At 42.9% G+C, this 21,916-nt stretch overlaps 1 protein-coding gene across 1 annotated transcript in view; it reads right to left on the bottom strand.

Annotated features, from left to right (window-relative positions):
- The window catches only part of VPS13D (vacuolar protein sorting 13 homolog D), a 222,901-nt gene that overhangs the window by 137,752 nt on the left and 63,233 nt on the right, over positions 1–21,916 (bottom strand). Inside the window, exons 27-38 of the mRNA XM_054720656.1 lie at positions 20,842–21,052; positions 18,076–18,247; positions 17,778–17,890; positions 15,805–16,017; positions 11,093–11,358; positions 9,883–10,016; positions 7,434–7,589; positions 6,155–6,365; positions 5,574–5,648; positions 5,028–5,234; positions 3,777–3,866; positions 998–1,138 (exon numbers count right to left, since the gene is read on the bottom strand). Of these exons, the coding sequence (XP_054576631.1) occupies positions 998–1,138; positions 3,777–3,866; positions 5,028–5,234; positions 5,574–5,648; positions 6,155–6,365; positions 7,434–7,589; positions 9,883–10,016; positions 11,093–11,358; positions 15,805–16,017; positions 17,778–17,890; positions 18,076–18,247; positions 20,842–21,052 (1,989 nt within the window). The remainder of the gene's footprint in view (positions 1–997; positions 1,139–3,776; positions 3,867–5,027; positions 5,235–5,573; positions 5,649–6,154; positions 6,366–7,433; positions 7,590–9,882; positions 10,017–11,092; positions 11,359–15,804; positions 16,018–17,777; positions 17,891–18,075; positions 18,248–20,841; positions 21,053–21,916) is intronic.

Genomic DNA, 21,916 nt, shown 5'->3' with positions numbered 1-21,916 from the left:
CCAGTGGTTAAAAGCCAGTGGTCCCGGATTGCGAGAGGGTGCAGGCTGGGCTGAGGAACCCTCTCACCCCCCCATGCACAAATTTCATGCACCGGGCCTCTAGTAAAAGAAATAACATAGGAAGCGAAATAAAATAGTATAGGAGGATCATGAGATCAATTTACTGTTACATAGGTAATAATATCCAGGCAAATTAGTGAATGAAATCTGATCATGTGAAACAATGGTTTTAAAATTTGAAGATCATTACACTTATAGTCTTATTTCACTAAGCATTCTCTCCATCTTACTGACGTAGAATAAGTCAATGGATATTCTGAGAGCCTCAAGTTCACAGATTTGCAACAATGTGTGTGTTATCTATCACTCAGAGATAACTACAGTTGTCACCAAAAATCATATCACTAGGTAATTCCAACAGTGAGTGTAAGTTGTATGATAAATTATGTATGAGTTTCACATGATATATATATAAGCATAGAGTGGTTCTGATTCACGACACTGAATCCAGGAATGTACATTCCCATGCTGTCCAAAAAACTCTCAGAACATACACCATTAGCTTGGCAACCCTTTTACAAAATGACATGATACCTGATGGGAGGCAGTACAGGCAACTTATCCTGCTATAAAGACAAGGTCAAAATTAAACCTTTTAAGAATTATTCAGTGAATTGCCTGAGAGAAGTGAATCTAAAGCCACTTCTACACCCCAGTGACCAAGCATGATGAGGAGGAAGTTCATCATGAACATTCATGTTTCCCAAGCAGGCTAAGCTCTTGTTTGATCACTGATTGCATTAATTGGGATGCTAACTCTGGAGCACTGGGTTGAGAAGAATTGAGGCTAGGTTAGGGATTTTCAGGAAAGAGCCACGATGCATAAGTGATGTCTTGTACGGGCCCAAGCATTTGCTAAACCAGGATTAATAGTCGTCCAGACAAGGGACTTATGTACAGAAATGTACCAACCTTCTGAAGACAACTTTCCACTCACCAATTAGTACTGAAGTGATATTGATGTCCAAACGGGTTTTGGCCTTGGCTTCCAGCTTCAGCCGAGGAGGATGGAGACGACTAGCTGCCTGCTGTTGCCAGGATACAGTGCACGGCCAGGGCTCAAGAAATGGCTCCCAGCCTAAGAGAGCACAGGAAATAAGACATCTGTTCAGCAGATACCAAGCCTTTATAGGGGAACACTGTTCACAAATGCTCAGCAAGGACAAACTGTAGCTTAATAGCTTTCTATTTCCAATTTGATTTCACAATGAAAGCACCGTCTTTAGCCACAGGTCACCCTACAGATGTCTGTGCTCTGGAGGGGCTGTAAGTAGAAAAGCATGTCTGTGCCGACCATGGTCTTCCAGGGGTGAAGGCGATGTGCCTCTCCCCTTAAAGGGCAGGCAGAGCCTGTGTTTGATCCTCTCAAGATGAAAACGGAGTCTCCGAAAAGTAGCATCAGTGGCTGATATAACTATTAAATTTGATTCTCCTGCTTACATCATGAAACCATTGGTTAAATAAATAGGTATACTTGGAAATCCATTAAGATTTTCCAATTTTTTAACTTAAAATGTCATATGTACAATGTCATATAAACCACATATATGTATAGTTTAAAGAATAAAATTACTGCAAAACTCATGCATGCACTATTTGGTTTTAAGAACTAGAAAATCACGAGTGCCTTTGAAGCCCGAGTGCCGGGCCCCCATCTCTGTCCTGCTTCTCACCAACCCTCTCCCATCCAACTCCCAATAACCATGCACTTGGGTTTCTAATCATTTCCTTGCTCTTCGTTACCGTTTTACCACACCTGGATGCATTTCTTAAGGACATATTGATTAGTTTGTCCTGTTGGGGATCTTTACTTAAACAGAATCCAACTGCATGTATTCTTTTGCAAGTTTCTATTTTGTTCAACAACATATCTTTGAGATTCACTCATACTGATTAGGACTATGCTGTATAATCTATCCGTTCTACCGCTGAAAGACAGTCACGGACTCGTTTCATTGCTGTTAGGAAGACCAGGGCTATCAGCCGACTGTGCTCATTTCCTGGGACACACAGGCAAGAGACTCTCCGAGCACAGACCTAGAGGCAGCATAATCCTGGGCTGTTGGGGATGCTTACACTCAAGTTGATTAGGTCATGACATATTATTTCCCAACACGGTTGCACCAATTTACAATTCTAGCAGCAGGAAATAAAAGTTCTATGGCTCATGTCGTCACCAATATTTAATAGTGTCACATTTTATTTTTGCCAGGCTGTTGGGTGAGAAAAATTGTATCCCACTGTGATTCTTTTCAAGGCCAGTTAATTTTTTTTTTAAATATATTTTATTGATTTTTTACAGAGGAAAGGAGAGGGAGAGAGAGTTAGAAACATCTATCAGCTGCCTCCTGCACACCTCCTACTAGGGATGTGCCCGCAACCAAGGTACATGCCCTTGACCGGAATCGAACCTGGGACCCTTCAGTCCGCAGGCCAACGCTCTTATCCACTGAGCCACACCGGTCAGGGCTCAAGGCCAGTTGATTTTTAACAGTTCTAAATATACTCAATCAACCACAGATGAGCTGATTTACTAATATAAATTCAACCATTAGCACACTTAGTGACCTGTGTTCATACAATTTTAAAAGTAAGCCATATTTACTCTGAGAATACAAATGATTCCCAGAAAAATAGCTGCCATGTGCCCTGTAAGAGTTTCTCTCAAATAGCAAGACTTGGGCCATTGTTCTCAAGTTAAAACATTTTGAACAATTAGGAAATGAGATTGTTACTCTGAGTGAATCTGGAACACAAAGGAAAACGTTAACTAAAAGAGAATTAAATGAGACGGACTCTAGAACAGTGGTCGCCAACTGGTGGTCCGCAGACAACTGGCGGTCCGCAGACCACTGATGGTCCGTGAGATCCGAAAGGTTGGTGACCGCTGGTTTAAGGAAACCTTTGGAGCAGCGGTCGCCAATTGGTGGCCCATGGACCACTGATGATCCATGAGGTCCGAAAGGTTGGTGACCACTGCTCTAGAACACTCAACAGCAGCACAATACACTGAGGCTTAATTTTCCATTGACAGCAAAAGGAGCAACCCCTCGCCGAAGCTCAGCCTGCACAGCGCCACTCTGTTACTTGGTCCACAGCTACTAAAAACTCTCTGAAGGTAAAGAACTTCACAGCCCAACCCGCTCGGCCCTGGTGCAGGACAATTCCCGAGTGTCGATCTGTCTAGCACCTTAGCTTGGTCTCTCCGTGGAAGGGAAGACCCTGGAAATGCCTTGTAGGATATGCGGGCTTTCTGACTCTGGGAGGAGAGAATGCTCTGATGAACCGTGCTTTACTTGAGGGAGTAGCTGTGGCAGATTAGACACGATCACTGACACAGTACTCTTCTAACAAAACAAACAAGTCCAGCAGGGAGTGAGGAGGCTGGAAATTTAAAATGATTATGGCCATAAATCTCCTTGGAAATTTAGCTACTATCAGGGCCAGCCAAATGATCCTTCACTATTGAGCAATTTCATATTCTAGAATACGCCAAACTTCAAGGTCAAAAAGACTTAACTAATCACACACCTTTTTAAATAACTCAGTTGAATTAGAAAAAGGAAAAACCTTGATCTTTTGTGCTTATGTAGGCACTTGTTTTTTATCTTTCCTTGCCCTAGGCCACCCCCATTCCCCTCATGTAAAATTTATGTAGAAATAGGCCCAGGCAAATATTTGTGTTAAGTCCCACAATAATATATGCTTACACTGACCTGACAGAGCCCGGTTGTAATAATCTCCAGAAAGGGTGAAGTGGGCGTAGCCTTCAGGGCTAGTTCTTACACGCTGAAGGAAATTCAGACCTGCAATGAAAGCAAAGCTTACTGCAGAGCTGGGGAGGAACGACCAAAACTTTCTTTGCAGACAAAGCCCATTAAAGAGAGGTTCGTTACAGCTAAGACTGATGATCTCAGAAGAAAGCACATAAAAATCTGATACTTTGTTCATCACAGAGTTCTTTGCATAGTTTCTGATTTTTAAAATACTGCATTAAAATGCCATTTCTCTTCATTACTGAGTTGTGGGCACCCTATAAGGTTGTGACTGAGGTAAATGCCTCCTTTGTCTCCCTCCGGTACCAGACCCAGGCCCAGCACCCAGGTGTATTTGAAGCCTGTAGGGACATAAAGACATTTCTAACTGAGTACCTTACAAGAAGGTACAGTGATAGAAGCAGTCATGTCCTGATAAATATTAGCTCGCATTTTTAAGATTACCATAGAAAACTAAGGAATAATGGTGCTCTGCAGAAAAGAGACTCATGGAAACAGTCCAAGTCCCAGTTGCTAGTTTTAATCACGTGGCCCTTGTAAGTGCCCAGAAGCACAGGAAAAGGAAAACCTCTACAATGGGCAAAAGGTCAAATTAAATCCCCGGAACCGATTTTCTTTGAAGGGACTAGAGGCCAGCAAGATCAAAACAATGGAAAATTAAAAGTAAACACAGCAGGGAGAGGTTCCTTTACTCTCTGCAGCAGCCGTAGGTAAGACAGCTTACAATGGCGCGACTTAGGCTAACGCACTTCTACCCTCGTCCCTGTTCAAACTTCACCTCTTCCCTGCCCTGTGAAGGGGACTCGAATAGGACTGTGTTTTCTATTTTCAAAAGATATATAGAGCAGAAGCATTCTAAATGCTTTTAATAACACTACAATCACTACAGCATTCAGATACATAAAAAAATAAGGTGGAGAGATCAGGAATTATTTAGCTAGAGCTGTTAATATAACAGAAATTTTGTCATGACAATTTCGATTATTCCACAGCTATAGGCTGAAGGCCACATATGGCAAATAAATACACATTTCTTTAAAATACAAATAATGAAGAACATATGTAAAACCATTATCTAAATATTCATCCATACTACTAAGTAGAGGGCAAGAATAACACAAAAAGGCCCCAAATAATTCTGCCATCACGGGAAATCTTCAAGATGAGTCTGGAAACCAGGAGAACACTCACGGGAAAAGGTGAGCTCGGCAAGAGGAACGTCGCGGTCCATGCAGTCATCGATGAAGCAGATGCACACGCTCTCGGCCTTAATCTCCACACCCGAGATCACCTGAGCTGGTGTGGTCCCCTGGCTCTCTGGGCTGTTGGGGGCCTGGGAAAGAGACTTCAGAGGTTCGGCATTCTTAAACAACCAACTTGCTGCCTTTTTCAATTGGCCTGCAAAGAAATTAAAAGGGGATCAGTTCAACCAGTTCCCACAGCGACTCAAGCAACTCACAGAGGAAGTAGAGAAAGTGTACGGGGACCTACTGGACAACCCAAGAGAACGATGATCCAGCTGTATTCTTAGACATAAAAAAGAAAAAATTGCATAATAACAGGAATTCTGTTTTTAAGCAAATAACAAGGCCCTCTTTGTTGCATGTCTTCCAGTCATTTTATTACACCCCTTATGTATTAAAGCCAGAAGCCATCTTTCCTCTATATGACATCTGTTGAAGGAGAGGAAAGAAGAGAAAGGATGAAGAGGAGTGTTATGGAGACACATTACTTTACCTTGGCACACCAAAAGAGCCTTGCGACAATCGTCCATGCTGAATCCCAGCTCCTGCAGTCGAGCCAGCTGTAACTCTAGAAAAAGGGGTACAGGGTTTTTATTAATATCTTTGTTAATTAATCCATAGACTAATTTAAGGAAAAAGAAAAAATTCAGAAACTGGTGATTAAAACACTTCATTTCTCTAGGCAAAAATGGGCTCCTAATTAAAGACTTTTGTCACATGTACCCTGAAAATTGTAGGAGCCTTTTTCTGTATATTGATTGTGTTTTTAAAAGTTTAAAACTGAAACTTAGTATTAGCTACATAACTTTGGAGGAAAACTCGAAGCTTAAAACCAAACCTTAGCATTTTCCATATAACTCCAGAGGAAATTGTAAAAGGAAACATAGATAGGCTAGAACAGATGGTTTGGGTTGTTAAAATTTTTAAAAAATAGAGAAGCATATTTAGGCTCCCAATTATACTTAATGACATACAATTATACTCTGAACAATTAAGTTGTGCAAAGAAAATCTTAAAAGTAAACAGAAGGAAAGTTATTAGAAAGACTAAGAGGGTTTAAAGTTAAACACTTACCCAAGACAGGATCTAAGGTATGTCTTGTCCCTTCTCTAATTTCCTCTCCAACTCGAGTCGCACCAGAAAGGCCACTGCTAACAGAACTGGCCTCCGAGGCCACTGTGTCGGGCACTGCAGCATTAGCTTGCTCAGGGATGGATTTTGCAATGGCAAGAAACAGCTGAACATCATTATAGGAGAGTCTGATATCCAGGGCTTGTAACTGAATCTGTCAAAATGAAAAAGGTGGCAGTTTTTAAAGTTTGGTTTTGCATCTACACCTCTTTCAGATACAATTCCCTAATTCAAGTTTCAGAAATCCAATAGACACCACATTTCTCATTTTGAAAACGGGAAAGCTCACTATATTAAGCACTAATAGCCATGAGGTAAGGCGTAGGATGACTTTCGTACAAGAACATTAATCATTAAAGCAGAGGATCAAAGATTGGCTGTAGGGGAGATAAGATCACCTATTAGCAACATTTTGTTAGTCCATTTTGCTTTGATCTATTTTTTTTTTAAATCTCTGAAACAAAATGACCAACAAAAGTATCTCTTCTTCATTCAAACAGAACCTAAAATGATCAAGTTCCACATGAATATTTCCTAAATCTCTGGTCTTCCTCAGAGATTAGCCATACAGCCAACACTAGTAAAAGCCACACAGACGACACCAACCCACTTTAAAAATGGGATGACTGTTCAAATGTCAGTGTATGATGCTTTATTTACTTATTTTTAATATTTTTAAAGACTGAACATCGGAATTGCTTTTCTCTCTCTTTCAGGCTCCTATTCCCCCTCTACCAAAGAAATAAAACATCAAATTCTTAGGCCTTCCTTGCCGGGCCTCGCTCTCCCTGCTTCACCATACATCCTCCTCCTCCTCAGTTCCCCACATGCCTCTTGCTCTAGTGAGACTTGTCTGTCTCACGTTTGCTGGCCCATGTACACCCCTGACCTCAAGGCTTCCTAACATGGAATGCTCTCCCTCTCTGCCTATTTACCCTCCCCTCCACTCAGACTCACCTGACCTGGAGTTCCACTCACAATCAACAGTCCTACCTGCGTGGAGTTCTGCTTTCCATAAACCTTTATAGAACTTCAAGATTATACCAGACAATTAAAAGGTCTTTTATCCTCCACAAGACAGCAAGATCTTAGGACAGAGTTGATGTTATTTGTATTTTGCTGCTGAAGGACCTAAAATGTTGTTGGGCCCAGCAGAGGCACCTAGTCCCAGCTCAGGAAAGTGTGTGAGAGTGCATCAACGTGCCACGGGGTTCATCATTACCTCCAGGATGGGTGGGAAGTCTGTGCTGTTGAACGCATCCATCAGTCCTGAGCTGTTCTGATAAGAAGAATTCCCCACCAGCTCCACCTGAATTTGTACTGGATCAACAATTGAAAGAGCCGTATCGTGTTCATTCCCCAGTCGGCACGAAAACACCTAGAGAATAAAATGTAATGTGCTAAGAATTAATGTCTGATTTAGAAAGAGCCTGACCATCAGCTGAAAAAGAGACGAGCTCAGAAGCAACACCCATAACAACTACTGAAATACTGTGAAGAGTGAGGCTGGTACTCCCCGACTGCCCACAGCATGTTCAGCGGTTCACGTGAAAGGCAGTTTAGCAACACGTAACAAAAGACTTAAAACTCTCACACCCTTTAAGCCAACAAAACCCCACTTCTTTCTAGGAACTAGCCTAAGGAAACAATGCAAAATATAGAAAAATTCACCGAACCATTACTTAATAGTTAATAAAAACAATTAAGAGCAATCAAGGTTAAAAAATAATAATAATAAATTTTAAAAGAGCAATCAAGGTTTAATCACTCAATACGCATAGCTACTCAATGGAATATTTTGCAGCCACTTAAAGTGACAGTTAAAAAGCATATGAAATACAGGAAGATAGTCACAACATAGGTTATGTGAAAATGCAGCCCAATAAATAATTATTACACCATGACTTTAAGGGAAGAAACATACTGAAATATCAACAGAGATTATTTATGGAGGGATAGCTGTTTTTCCCTCCCCTGCCCCAATTTTATATCTATAGTTATTACGTTCACAGTTAAAAATAACTACATGAATTACTGAAGCTGGGTAACAGCTACATAGTGGTCCATTATATTATTGTTTCCTTTGTACATGTTTGAAATGTTCTATTAAGAAGCTTTAAAATAAATATATTTTATTTATGGGAAGAAGAGAAGAGAGGGAGGACTCCTATTCTAAGATCAAATTATTCTGCACACTCAGGAAGAGAACAGAGAGGAGTTTCTGTACTCTCCCTGAGTGTGCAGAATAATTTGATCTTAGAGTACATTCATGTTAGTTTCCCTTGCTCCTTCCGCCAGCGTTTTGATATTTTTTAGAGCTACTGAAAATCAGGTTTGACACCGAGGTCCTTTGCTCGGTGTAAAATGATATGTAAAATTAACTCACTCTGCTTTCTTTATAAGTTCGACACTCTACCAAGGAGGCCTTACAGCTCAGATTCCACCACGCTGCCTGAAGAACAAGACGGCAAGCGGTTTCCAGGAAGCGCAAACAGTGTGCGTGCAGTTGTTCTAAGGCTCTGGAGCAGGAGGGTTTCGTTTTCCCTTTTTCTTCAGGGGCTTCTGCTACACAAAACCCAATTGTACCTAACAGTTCATTAATCAATCACCAAGAGTGTCCATTCAAAGCTGGTATTGTGGTGGCTTAGAAAGCAGATGAATTGCAATTTCATGATCAACTCACATCACACCAGCATGTAAATCCTTCCTCTCAAACTGAGGTTTTTTACATGAGAGAAACAAGTGGTCAAGAAGTGAAATCTCTACAGGTTTTAAGCAGCTATAACTGACCAGAGGGGGAAAAAAGCACCATATGCGGTTGACAATGAAAATAAGTTTTGTTCATCAATTTCTGAACGATATCACTGGAAAGAATAGGGCATGGAAAGTTCAGTCGTGAAAGGCAAGGAAATGATGAGTAACTCTGACCCAGTATTGTAGCACTGTAACAAGAGGAATGTTAGCGGAGATCAGGGAATGAAGAACTTTTGATAGAGATAATCATCTGCCTCATTTCCCCTTCTCTCTCCACGAGCCCTGGCTTACAAAGAGGAAAGCATTTTTACTGAATATTGTACCATATAATTTCCAGGCTACGGAGGCCACTCCATTGCATATCTCGTTCAGGAGATTAAACCAGGGCCTGGGCAGCACTACTCACTCCTTTAGGTAATGCATGACTCTCCAGAGTTGCCCTTTTATAGATCAGATATTCCTAAAGGGATGATACATAAAACTCTTAACACCTTTTATAACTAGGTTCCCATGACCACAAAGCCCTCGTCTTCACAGAGACAAGCAGTCACTGTGGAGAAGGGATGCAGGGGAAACGAGGGCCACTTCCCCACCTCCACAAAGGAGCCAAGGACTAGGCCTGCAGAACCAGAGGGCACAGCAGGGAGCCTGGCCGGGTAGCGGGGAGCCTGACCTTCTGAGGAAGGAGGGTGTAAGAAGGAGGTCAAGTCCCTCCACACATACACGGCCTGACACTGGAGGACTCAATTCACACATTAGAGTAAGCCGGTAGCTTTGAGGAGAAAACAAAGAGGGCAGGGATCCTCCAGTTCTGCTAATTATTTCTCTTAATGATGCTTAGGAGGCAAAATTCTCTTCCAGCTGCTCTTCTCTTGAGCCAAACATGTAGTCTTTTGATCAACTCATAAACTTCTTACCTCGATACCAAACAAACTTCCTGAAAAGGGGCGATCCACAAATCGGGGCTTATAGGTAAGCACTGTGGTGCCTTTGAGAATAATGGCGTTGGTATCGAAGCAGGACACATCTTCCACGACCACAAACTCTGTACCTGAAAGGAGAGCACCGTTAACCAAGCCCAAGCTGGGAAGCTGGGAAGCACCAGGCTGCTGGGAACGCGGCAGCACGTGGCACCAGGAGGGACTGACCATCAGACCTGCTCTCCAGGGTGTCCACATTCTCCTTCACGGTCCCCCTGAACAAGTCTCTGCGTCTGGCCATGCACAGCTGAGGCAGAAGGGACTGCAGTGCAATTTCTCTCTTTAGAACATGTTTTTAAGCTAGGTCTCCTGGGAGAACTAACATATTCAGAAGCTCAGAGAATCATCCCTCCTCCAACCGATGACCTGCTTTAAAATCCCAGGAAGTAGATTCAGATAAGAATGCTGGGCAGGCAGCATTAGACACTATATCATCCATGTAGCTGTTCATGTTGTTTTCAAAGAATGAAGAACAATCCAGTGTAGAGATTTTTTAAATTAGTAACTGCAGTTTCCTACTCATTTGTACATGGCAAATTTACTTTGCTTTATATACTGTGTGTCTTCATCAAAAACCATGTATAGAGTGATCTTTCAAAACTAAATCCACTTAAAATGCTAGCCGCTTCCAACCCATTGAGTAGTTCATAGGGAATATCACAAACAATAAATACACAAATACATACAGATGTACTAGAGTAGTTTGCTAGTTAATAAAAACCATAATAAATCTATTTGTAAAGGAAAATATTGTTTGTAAAGAGAAAACAATCCCCTCACTTATTATAAAATGAAATTTTCACATTCCGAACTTGCCCAAACTCAGCAAGGCACATCTGTTGGGGCCCTAAAGATCCAATAGAAAACTGAAGCAGATTTTTAACACTGCGGGGGGGAAAGACCACTGCCCGGGTGGTACTCAAGCTGGGATGTGCATTAGGCCAGCAGAGGAAAGAGACAAGAGACCAGGCCAGGTAGTTCACACCCACACAGAGGTCAGGAACGTCGATGCTTATTGTTGGTTGATAAAAGACTCAAATATATAAGTGCTCGTGTCAAAAAATGAAAGGCAATAGAAAGTTATCCTGCAACACACTGAACCTAACAGTTAAACTCAGAGCAGTGACTCACACCTATGAATACTCACCTGTTACATTGACCTTGACCTCCAAGTGCCTTTCAGTGGACACAGGAAGGGAAGACCGCCTGGTAACTACTCCACTCTTCACAGTTTTGGGAACTACAGCAGATTCACTGCTAGAGTTCCGGTGGCGAGAAGGGGTAACATTAGCTTGTTTCTTAATGTCACTGGGAGTGTGGAGAAAATCATGGACTAACAGCAGCCAGTCAAATATGAGAAACACTCGGAGATTGTTGAGAACTACCGTAAAACAGGAGGAATCCTTCGTAGATCTATATGAAAGAAGACCAAAAAAATAACATCAGAAAGGAGAAACATGACATTTCTTTAACCTACAAATACATTACCCAGTTTTGGCAGATGATATTCCAGTATTTTCTACACTGACAGCTGTATCAATAAACTCTGAAAACTGTTATAATAAAACATTAAATGTATGTTTTCAGAAGTTAATCATATTTTTAATAAACAAGAAGTAATCTATAAATATAAAAGGCTAAGCGACCGTCCGACTGGTAGCTATGATACGCAATGACCACCAGGGGACAGATGCTCTGATGGGTAGCTATGACACATACTGACCACCAGGCGGGCAGACGCTCAACGCCCAAGCTGCAGTGACTTGGCAGTGGCAGTTCTCGGGTGACACACCCTGGAACCAGAGAGGAGGGAGCCTGATTTCGGGTTCATCACCCAAGAACCGCCCTCTCACAATCCAGGACCCCTGGAGGAGGGGTGTTGGAGAGCTGGTTTCAACCTGATTCCCGCAGGCCAGGCCAAGGGACCTCACCTGCTGGAGGGATCCTGCTCACTCCTCAGACGCCCTTCGAGTCAATGGGCCACCCCAGGTGTGGCCGGCCGGGGAGGGATCGGCAGGAGGTTGGCTCCAGGTCTTGTCCAGCTGTCTTGCCCAGTCCCACCCCGCCGGCCACCTTCTAATCAATATCCTCTCAATGTGCATGAATCTGTGCACCGGGGCACTAGTATGCTATAAAAAACAGTCCAGTGTAGTCCAATGGTTCTCAACAAGGGTGACTGTCCTCCAGAAGACATCTGGCAATGTCTGCAGGTATTTGTGGTTGACACAACTGGGGGAGGGGGGTTGCTATTGGCATCTTGTGGGTAAGGCCAGGGATGGTGCTAAACATTTCACAATGCACAGAATTATCTGACCTAAAAATGTCAACAGCGCTGAGGCTACAGAAAAAAGGGTTCAGGCTTAAATCCTGTTACTTAACAAGATGTGTTATCTTGGGTGAGTAGCCTACCTTCTCTGAGGCACAAACAGGTATTTGATAAATGTCAGTTCCCTTCCCTAAGGCTGTTTCAAGGAGATCAAGGAGGCTCTTTTTCCTTGAAGTCTAGAATGACTTCTTTATAGACACCGAATGTATACACCAGCACCAGGTGGTTTCTCTACTGGGACTGACCTGAGAACCCAGATCTTTGAGCCTGAGCAGGAGGACAAATAAGATAGTGTTTATTGTGGGTATGACCCCCAAGCACCCTAGAAGTGGAATTGGGGGGGGGGGGAAGAGGGGTTTCCTTGTTTTGTAGTCCCATTACCCCAAATTCTACATTTGAGTTGAAAAGTCAAGGAGGACTCTCAGACCTGGCCCGGCCCATGGGGACAGTAGGCAGACAGTAGCACAGAAGGACTGTGGGCTGGGGACATCTCTACAGCGTTTTCTGGGTTGAACTTTGTTCTGGGGCTCTAGCTAATGCATGTACCTGGTTCTCTGCCCTAACAGAGCTCCTATTCTGGAAAAACTGATTCGGAGGTATTTGGAAGGCTGGCTTCCCTATGCTCATATTTCTCCTAAACCTGGCTCACTGCCTCTAGAAAAGAGGCACAATGATGTATGCCTCCTTCATACAGACACAGCATTTTTCACAGAAACACTTTACCCTTTTGTAATGGAGAAAAAATGTTGCCCTCAGTGAAAATTTTCCACCCCATTTTGAACACAGATCGTCAGAGCTATGCACTAACTGGAAAGTCAAAGTGTGTCTGATCCCTTTTCTGGAAAATATTTCAAGCCTTTAAACACTGTGAAGTGATTTATATTTGACACACAAAATCCCAACAAAAGAGCAATTCTTCTTGAGACACAGAAAGCGTTCAAAAGTTCCAATCAAGAGAACATGTTAACCCTCTCGCTAACAATGGCACCTCTGTTAGCAAGAGCCAAGGTAAGACTTCATTATTGGACTCCAAGAAATCATATACCTTGAGTATATAAATAGAAAAATATTTTAAGGCTGCTTATATATCAAAAACATGATAGGCTGAAAAGCAGGCTGATAGTTTAGGAAGCCAGATCATTATTAGATCAATACTAATAAAGCAAACCTAAAAAGAAATTGTTGCTGCAGATGAACCAAATATATGCAAGCTTCCTGTTCAAATAAACATTGTCTTCAAACAAAGGCGCTGCAAAGCACAGCCACCTGTCATCTGACCACAATCAGCCCAACTGCCCGCAGACCATCAGGAAAGAAATGGACTTTGACATCAGGGGCCCAGGTTTGAGTTCTGACTACTTCACTTACTAGCTGTGTGACCTGTAAGAGTTACTTAACCCCCTCCAAGCTTCTAGTTCTGCATCTGTCCAATGAGGAAGGAAGTCACCCACCTTGCAGACTCATGGGCACTAAAGATAGGTCAAGTGCCTGGCTCGTGTTAGGCTCAATAAGAGCCAGCTAGCATTCCTAGTACTGAGCTTTTCAAAAGTTCATACAAAAGCTTAAATGTCTACTTTGCTAGTTTCCTAAGGCTTATGGAGAGACCACAACCGCTCCCTAAAAAACATTGCAGCTCTGAGGAATTCACTGAACAGCATACTGAAAAGGCATGCATATTTAAACATATAAATATAAGGATAATCTTGATGACTTTTTTTTCTTTTTATGCCTAACCAAGAAGTTTTCACTTACTTCTTCTCTCTTAACCCAGCCTTTTCGTTACTGGTCTATATTTACAACCTATCTGATGATATTATACATGAACAGAATGAAATTTATATTGCTGCCACAGGTCTCCTCTTGGATTTGCATGGAGAGATTTCTTTATGTCAGATTTAATTTTTCAGTTTTCAGGCCAATGTTCACTTAGTCATCAAATCTTATTGTAGTATATCATAAAATAACACAAGGTACATCAGGAATAATAATGACTTCTACCATCTGTACCAAACAGTATGCAAGGCAGGTACAGTTGTGCTTTTCTATCTTATAAAAGAGGAAAATGCAGCTCAAAAAGATTAAATAGCTTGTTCTAGGGACACATAGTTAGAAAGTGTAAATGGAGTTTTTGACCCCAGATCTGTATGATTACAGAACATTCACATTTGGCACAGACACAACTGCCTCCCATAATACCAAAAAGAAAACATAATCTAGTTTGAAAGCTAAAGCTCTTTTTAATGACAAAGTGAGTCAGCAAGACTTGCAGAGGTAATCAGTAATGCAAGACAAAACCACCGTCCCCTACCATCAACAAACAACAAGTGCTGGCGAGGATGTGGAGAAAAAGGAACCCTTGTGCACTGCTGGTAGGAATGCAGACTAGTGCAGCCACTGTGGAAAATAGTATGGCGTTTCCTCAAAAAACTAAAAATGGAACTATCATTTGACCCAGTAATCCCACTTCTAGGAATATATAAAAAGAAATCAGAAATACCAATCAGAAAGGATATATGCACCCCCATGTTCGTAGCAGCACAATTTACAATAGCTAAGATTTGGAAACAGCCTAAGTGCCCATCAGCAGATAGTGGATTAGAAAACTGTGGTACATCTACACAATGGAATACTATGCTGCTGTAAAAAAAGAAAGCACTCTTACCATTCACAACAGCATGGATGGACATGGAGAGCTTTAAGCTAAGTGAAATAAGCCAATCAGAGAAAGATAAATATCACATGATCTCACTCATTTGTGGAATATAATGAACAACATAAACTGATGAACAAAAATAGATCCAGAGACAGAGAAGCATCGAACAGACCGTCAAACCTTAGAGGTGTGTGTGGGGGGGGTGAGTAAAAGATCAACTGAAGTTCTTGAATGCATACATATAAGCATAACCAGTGGACACAGACACTAGGGGGGTGAGGGCATGTGCTAGGGGTAGGGGTGGCCGGGGAGAGGTCAATGGGGGAAAAGGAGACATATGTAATACTTTAAACAATAAAGTATTAAAACACACACACACACACACACACACACACACACACACACACACACACACACACAAACACCTTCCCTTCTGTTATCTCTATAGACAAAAGTTTTTCTTTTTCCTTAAACAAGCATAGTACCTCCACCCCCCAAGTTGCTTTACATATTAAAACAGCCTACAGCAAGCATGTCAAACTCACAGCCACACACCTTGTTTATTTAAACGAGGCATGCGGACTGCCGGCCTCGAGTTTGACATCCTTGGCCTACAGCTTACAGGCAGATTGATTTCAAGAATCTGGCTTAACTCTAAACTACTTTTTTTAAACAACAGAGACACCTTTTGGCCAATAAATGAAGCTGCAGGTTATAGGAATACTGAGCCAATACACATTACATTGCACACTGATGGGCCATTATCTATTTATCTTTTCAGTGATTCCTTGGTCCTTTGCTGCTCTACAGCCAACATGGCCATGGCCACAAAAGGAAATACCTCAATAATGAAAGGCAGACCAGGGTCTGGATGTACTACCTGAAATGCAACTCGATCTGAATGGATCCTTGGGCTGTACTGCTGTTCTTGGAGGGCTGAAAGATGCAGCTGAAGACGTTGGTCATGCCAGGACTGGCCTTCTGCCCAGCATAGCGGGTGTCAAAAGCCATCATGGAATGGGAAACCAAGTTAACGGATTTGGTTTGGTTGGAAAAGCTCTCAAAGAGCAGTTTACATTTCTTAAAGTCAAATCTAAAAGGAAGAAATCAGACAAGATGTTAAACTCTTCCCTTTTACAAAAGTATGTAAGTTCAAGATAAAAGAACAAAATAATAAATATGCTTAAGTTCTATGAAGGAGGATAACATTCATTCTGAGATCTTTCATTGATTTTAACAGATTCCTTAGTATCACTATGCTCTGTATCTTACTTTCTATTTCCAAAGAGATGATCTTGTCCTTAGGACTCTCATGAGGAACAGCAATACCACATATGTATTATATTCTTGGTTCATTTTTCATCTCATTTCTCATCTCAAGTCTAAGAAGAATGAATACAGGTTGGGGCAAAAGTAGGTTTACAGGTTTTCAGATGGAAAATAATACAATAAGTAATAAATAATAACACAAGAATAAACTCTGTTTCCAGTACTCACAACTGTAAAGCTGTTTTGCCCCACGCTGTATATGCGATAATCCCCACGGGATGGCAAGGATCCCTTTAGTCCTTCATCTATCAACTTCTAGCCTGCCTAGAGGAGTCTCTCTCCAGAGTTTGCTTAATTTTTACCTCAGACCACTATAGCTTAATGGGAACTACCAGAACAAACAACACCCTTCATTACAGAAAAATAACGCAACTCGCCCACCAACAGGAAATAAATTTGGGACTGACTTTTTTTTAATAACAGAGAAAGCTGCAATGGACAACTCATAATCACTCAGTGCCATCACAACAATCTGTACAGATATTGGAGAAAACTAAGGGCATAGCGAGTCATCAAAAAAATTTGCAACAAAACAATCAGCATGGAACTCCAGCTGAGTTAGATACAGACCAGGATGGATTTTCAAGGGAAAAACCAAGTAGAAGATAGAGTGCTTCTGTGAGGAAATCACTAGGCGGAAGTCCGGTTTTCAAACACTGAAACACTTACCCAGCCATACAATCTGACATTAGTCAAAAACTCTATCTGGAAACCAGAGAAAAGTAATGTCTGCACAACCTTACAAGGCTGTCAAGATATCTACATGAAAGGTGATCAAGTGTGAAAACACAATGCGTTCTTGAAGGTTCCCACTGCTAATAAATTCCTGGTCTACACTGACCAAGCAGACAATATAAGTAAGTGAATCGCTGCATAAACACATACCCTTTCAAAAGGTTTCCCAAGTTGCCCTAGCTTCTAGGGCTTCCAAATGAAAACATGGGCCAGTATTGCCAAAGCTTCCAATTCTTCAAAAGAAACTGAAATCCCAACTTTTTGTGTGAAAACCCCGAAATTGTAAATGTTGAGCAGTGAGGGAACTGTCAGTGCTGCTCACCAAACAGCCTGGGTCTCCCCTTTGCAGACACAGGAAGACTGCATGCTGACTCGGCCATGCATGTGTGGGACCATGTTCTAACCATGAGGTTTGCCTTAACTGCCTGGTAAGACCCTCCAGAGCTCTTAGTTTTCTCACTGACATGTCAAGACTCTGTCTGCTCTGTCAGCCACGGTGACTGTCGTGGGCAGAGAACGCCCGAGACCCATGTTTCTCCAGGAGGAGAAACACTCTCCCCTGTTCTAAGTCACTGGTATTTTCGAGTGCCTGCTACCAGAGCGCAGCCTACGCTATCTGGATGTAGACGCAATGAATTTAAACTTTTGAAAAGCACTCTGCCGACCACATTCCGCTGTGAACCAGCACTCCGGAACCTCTGTTCTCTGCTAAAGCAAAACATGTGGGTTACTGGTATTAATGTTATGTATTACTGTTGTTATAAAACAATGTACTAATGAGAGCCATACCTCGCTAGGGACCCGGCACCTTCCCTTCCTTTTGGATCCTTCAGCTCCAGACTCACGTTTACCATGTCCATGAGGAAGCACATGCATGTGTACACTTCTCCACTCAGGACCGTCTGGAAAAGAAAACGCTGGTGAGTCCACGCTTAATGGTGCCAATGAGGACTGGGATGAGGATGGCAAGAAATCTAATTTGCTTATTGTTCCATCTTCTTTCCCTGGGTGATTTGAGGCATGTATGCACAGGGTGACCATCCGCTGAGGCAATGGGAGTTACAGAAGAACATGAGGTCTCACTCACGTGAATTCTTGGGTCTTGTAAATCATAAGGCCGCATAAATTCCTCTATGGGCTCTCCAAGGTTGTTCTCTAGTAAACCACGGATCAGCTTGTATTTGTACAAATCCAGGGAGCAGTGGACTGAGGAGAGGTTGCCGTGGATGGATATGTCCGGCACAGTATGACTTATCTCTCTATGAAAAAAGAAAAGGGGCAAATTTTACAAACAAGTCACTAACCTGACATTGACATAGTTCACACCCAAATATAAGAGCTAAAAAGTACCCACCTACATTATCGAACAGTTAATTTCTAACTTCCAAAGACAAAAATGTCATGTGGCTCCAAACGAAGCAAGTTAGTATGACTGAGTGTCATGCTTCAACTACAAAAAGCCCCTTTCTTCCAAAATATATATTTACAAAGTCCCACATTTAATGAGTTGACTAAGGAATATATTAATAAGGAAAAAATCTCATGAGACTCAGAAATACTTTAAACATTATAGTTGGAAAAGCAATAAAGAAATAATGACAAGCTCTTCATTTAACTCTTCAGATTTAGTGATAACTGAAGGACGAAATCAGTGTTTTATTCCAAGCCCAGCGGGACATGAGGATAAAGTCTGTCAGTGACGCGTCTCAGATGAGATGGGCAGGAGTAAAGTGGAAGAAGCCAGGTTGAGGAGTCATACATCTCATCCCCACATGGAAGACCTTTTTCTCTACCCTCCTCAGGGCGAAGTGGGCCTGATAGGTCCTGCAGACGCCACGCTCCAAGTACATAAAATAGAGGGTCAGATTTCACGTGGAAGGGGAATATAAAAAGTTACGCGGTATATAGAGAAAAACCTACATGCAATAAAGAGAAAAAGGACCAGTGATGCAACCAACCAAGAGAAGCTGGAAGGGATTACCGAGTGCCCTCCTGGGTTCCTGTATGTGTGGAGTGAGAAGCGGATAGGATGCCTTATGTTCAGTTATCACCTTTTATCTGGACTAACAGAGTATAACCATTTGCACATAAACACTGATGAAAGTGGGTAACGTTTAGATAAGGAGAGTAGCAAAGCACTTTTTTTTTTTGGGAAGCATTACTTGAAAAGAAAACAAAGTGTTCGATTTCTAAATAATGAAGCTCCTCTTAAGTCTGCTAAGCCAGTAAAACCAAATATAGCCCATGCCAACCATAACTGAACACCAGCCAAGGAGCACTTGAATAACAAGTAAGAATGAAATGCAAAAATCCCAGTGAGAGCAGCTAAACTCTTTCATTAATACAGACAGAAACGAAAAAGGGACATAAAAGAACTTGCCCAAACCCAAGGACTGCAAAGGGTGTGGCCAAAGAGGGACTCAAATCACACTCTATACCAGCAAGGAGACTGCTTTTCAAAGCGTTACTTTACCACCACTGCTCATCTCTCCCTGAGGTTGAGATGCAAATGTTGCTGCTTCTCCAAAACTAGTGCCTCAAACTGAAGGCCTCGCGCAGAGGCCAGCAGCCTCCTGTCGTGCACAGGCCCAGGTGGGCACCAACACCCCAGACGACCTTGCTAACATACACCTGGGCTCTGCCCTGAGAGTTGGCTTCTGGTGGACTCAGGTAGGCTCTGGGAATGCCTATTTTCAAGACCTTTCCCAGCCAGGCATGGAACTAATGACAATTAAAACAATGTTCTAAACTACAGAAAAAAGCATCCTGTGTTTTGAGAGACCAATGAAAAGGTAAATTAAAGTCAGCTCACTAGAGTTTATGGAGTACTTTCAGATTGCTTAAGAGTGAAATGGGCAAAACGGCATCTAAACAGTTATTCTGATTAAATGGAGCTCCAGGGAAAAGAGCAAAACCAGGCCCAGAGCCCACTGTATTTGGAACATATAATCCAAATGTCGCCTCCTCCAAAGTATTTTCCCTGCCATCACCACCTCCCTACCCACACCAAAATCCATGCTAAGTGTATGTCCCTTCCTGTTTCTAAGGCACCTGCTGCAATCCTAGCACAGTCTGTAACACTGACTCAAACACTAAATTAGAGCCATCTACTTGCCTTCCTATATCCCTCAGCAAAGCTCTGTGAAGGCAGACGTTAGTTCTTTCCTCGTAGCAGTCCTCATGTCTAGCACACAGAACTCAGTGAACATTTATTATATGAAGAAATAAGTGAATACCTATTATCTTTCACACCTACCTAACAGCACTGGTTTCCACCTTATTAACATTCTACTTGTGATAGTTATCCTATCTAATAATAGAGTAACATGTAAATTACCATCACTCCGCTACGCCCACGATTGGGCAGCGGGAGGCTGGGGGGCGGGACTCGGGGTGGCCTATCCGGCCATTGAGAGGCACGGATCCGCTGCCACTGAGGGGGGCTACCCTGCTGTTGAGAGGTGCAGGGGGCGGGACTCCCGCCCCCTGTGCCTCTCAACGGCCAGGTCCACGGCCGCTGAGGGGGCCTGCCGCGGACACCCAGCTGCGCCTCTCAACAGCAGGGTAGCCAGGTGTCCGCGGCAGCCCCCCTCAGCGGCTGTTGAGAGGCGCAGGGGGCGGGAGTCCCGCCCCCTGCGCCTCTCAACAGCAGGGTAGCCCCCCTCAGCGGCCGCGGACCATCAAAAGTGGGGGAGCTGGGTGCCTGTCTGCTCCGGCACCAGGCCTTTCAGAAGCCTCCGGCTCGGCGGACAGGCACCCAGCTCCACCGCGAAAAGCGAAAGTGTGTAGGGGACCCTACACGTGCATGATTCAATCATGCACTGGGCCTCTAGTTCAGATATAAAACACTCACTTGTCCAAATTCCTTTCCACCTGCAATTTTAGCCGGCAAGGCTCAGTTAAGAGGCTTCCTCCTGTCTGTCGCACAAAATAGGAGGGAAAGATCAGATCTCCACTGCTGTCGTCTGAGGCCTTAGAATACTCCCGGGGACGTCTCTCGGCAGCAAAGATGTCCATGTCTTGCAGATCCACAACAATGCAATCCAGCAGGCAGACATGGTCTTCTACGTGGACCCAAGGAAAGAGAGAGAATGAAGAAAATGAGACCCAAAAAAGGCTGGTCCTGAGCAAAACTAAAAAGCCAAAGGAAGTTCGTTCGTCTTTGGGAAAACGTGGAGAACTGCCTGCTTCAGGAAACGAGGTGTCCAGACGTCTCCACTCGGGCACCAGGACCTCCCTGCGCAACGCTCTACGTGCTGACACTTCCTGCCTGCCCACCTCCACTTCAGGTGTAGACTGTGCCACATCCCCTCAGCTCTCACTACTGCCCAGAGACACGAGCTGAGATTAAAAGGTTCTGATTAAACTGACTTAACATGCATCCCTCCCAGAACATCCAACAGGCATCTCCTGTAGAGATAACATTACCCAAAGGTTACAAAATCTCCCAGCAACAAAATTCTCTTTCTAACCTATACCACGTTATATACCATTTCTACCACCACTGATCTAATCCAAACCACCTTCGTTCTTGCTTATATCACCATAAACCCCCCTCCCATATACCAACAAATTCCCTCCTGGCTCTCACAAAACCATTCTGCCCACAAAATACCAGTGTAATCCCTTAAAAAAAAAAATAAAGTAATGAGACATAACATACATTCTCTTCTTTCACACACTTTAATGGCTATGTTTATTCCAATTTTTTCTGTAAATCTCCCCTAAGCCCTGTAAGACCCTGCATAAGCCCACTGCCTACTTTTCCAGCCTCACCTTAAGCCATTCCCCACTTTGCTCATGAAGACTCAGGCTCACTGGCCTTTATTTCCCCAAAGGCCAAGCTCTTTGCTGTCTGAACAGCCTTACCTATAGGGCCACCCTACCTTCTCCATCTCACCTGGGTCCTCTCTGTTCTTCTGTCTTTC

This window comes from Eptesicus fuscus, chromosome 9 (genome assembly GCF_027574615.1).
Source record: "Eptesicus fuscus isolate TK198812 chromosome 9, DD_ASM_mEF_20220401, whole genome shotgun sequence".
In the NCBI taxonomy this organism is placed as follows: domain Eukaryota; kingdom Metazoa; phylum Chordata; class Mammalia; order Chiroptera; family Vespertilionidae; genus Eptesicus; species Eptesicus fuscus.
Note: the sequence above shows the minus strand (reverse complement) of the source record. Positions and strands in the feature narration are given on the sequence as shown.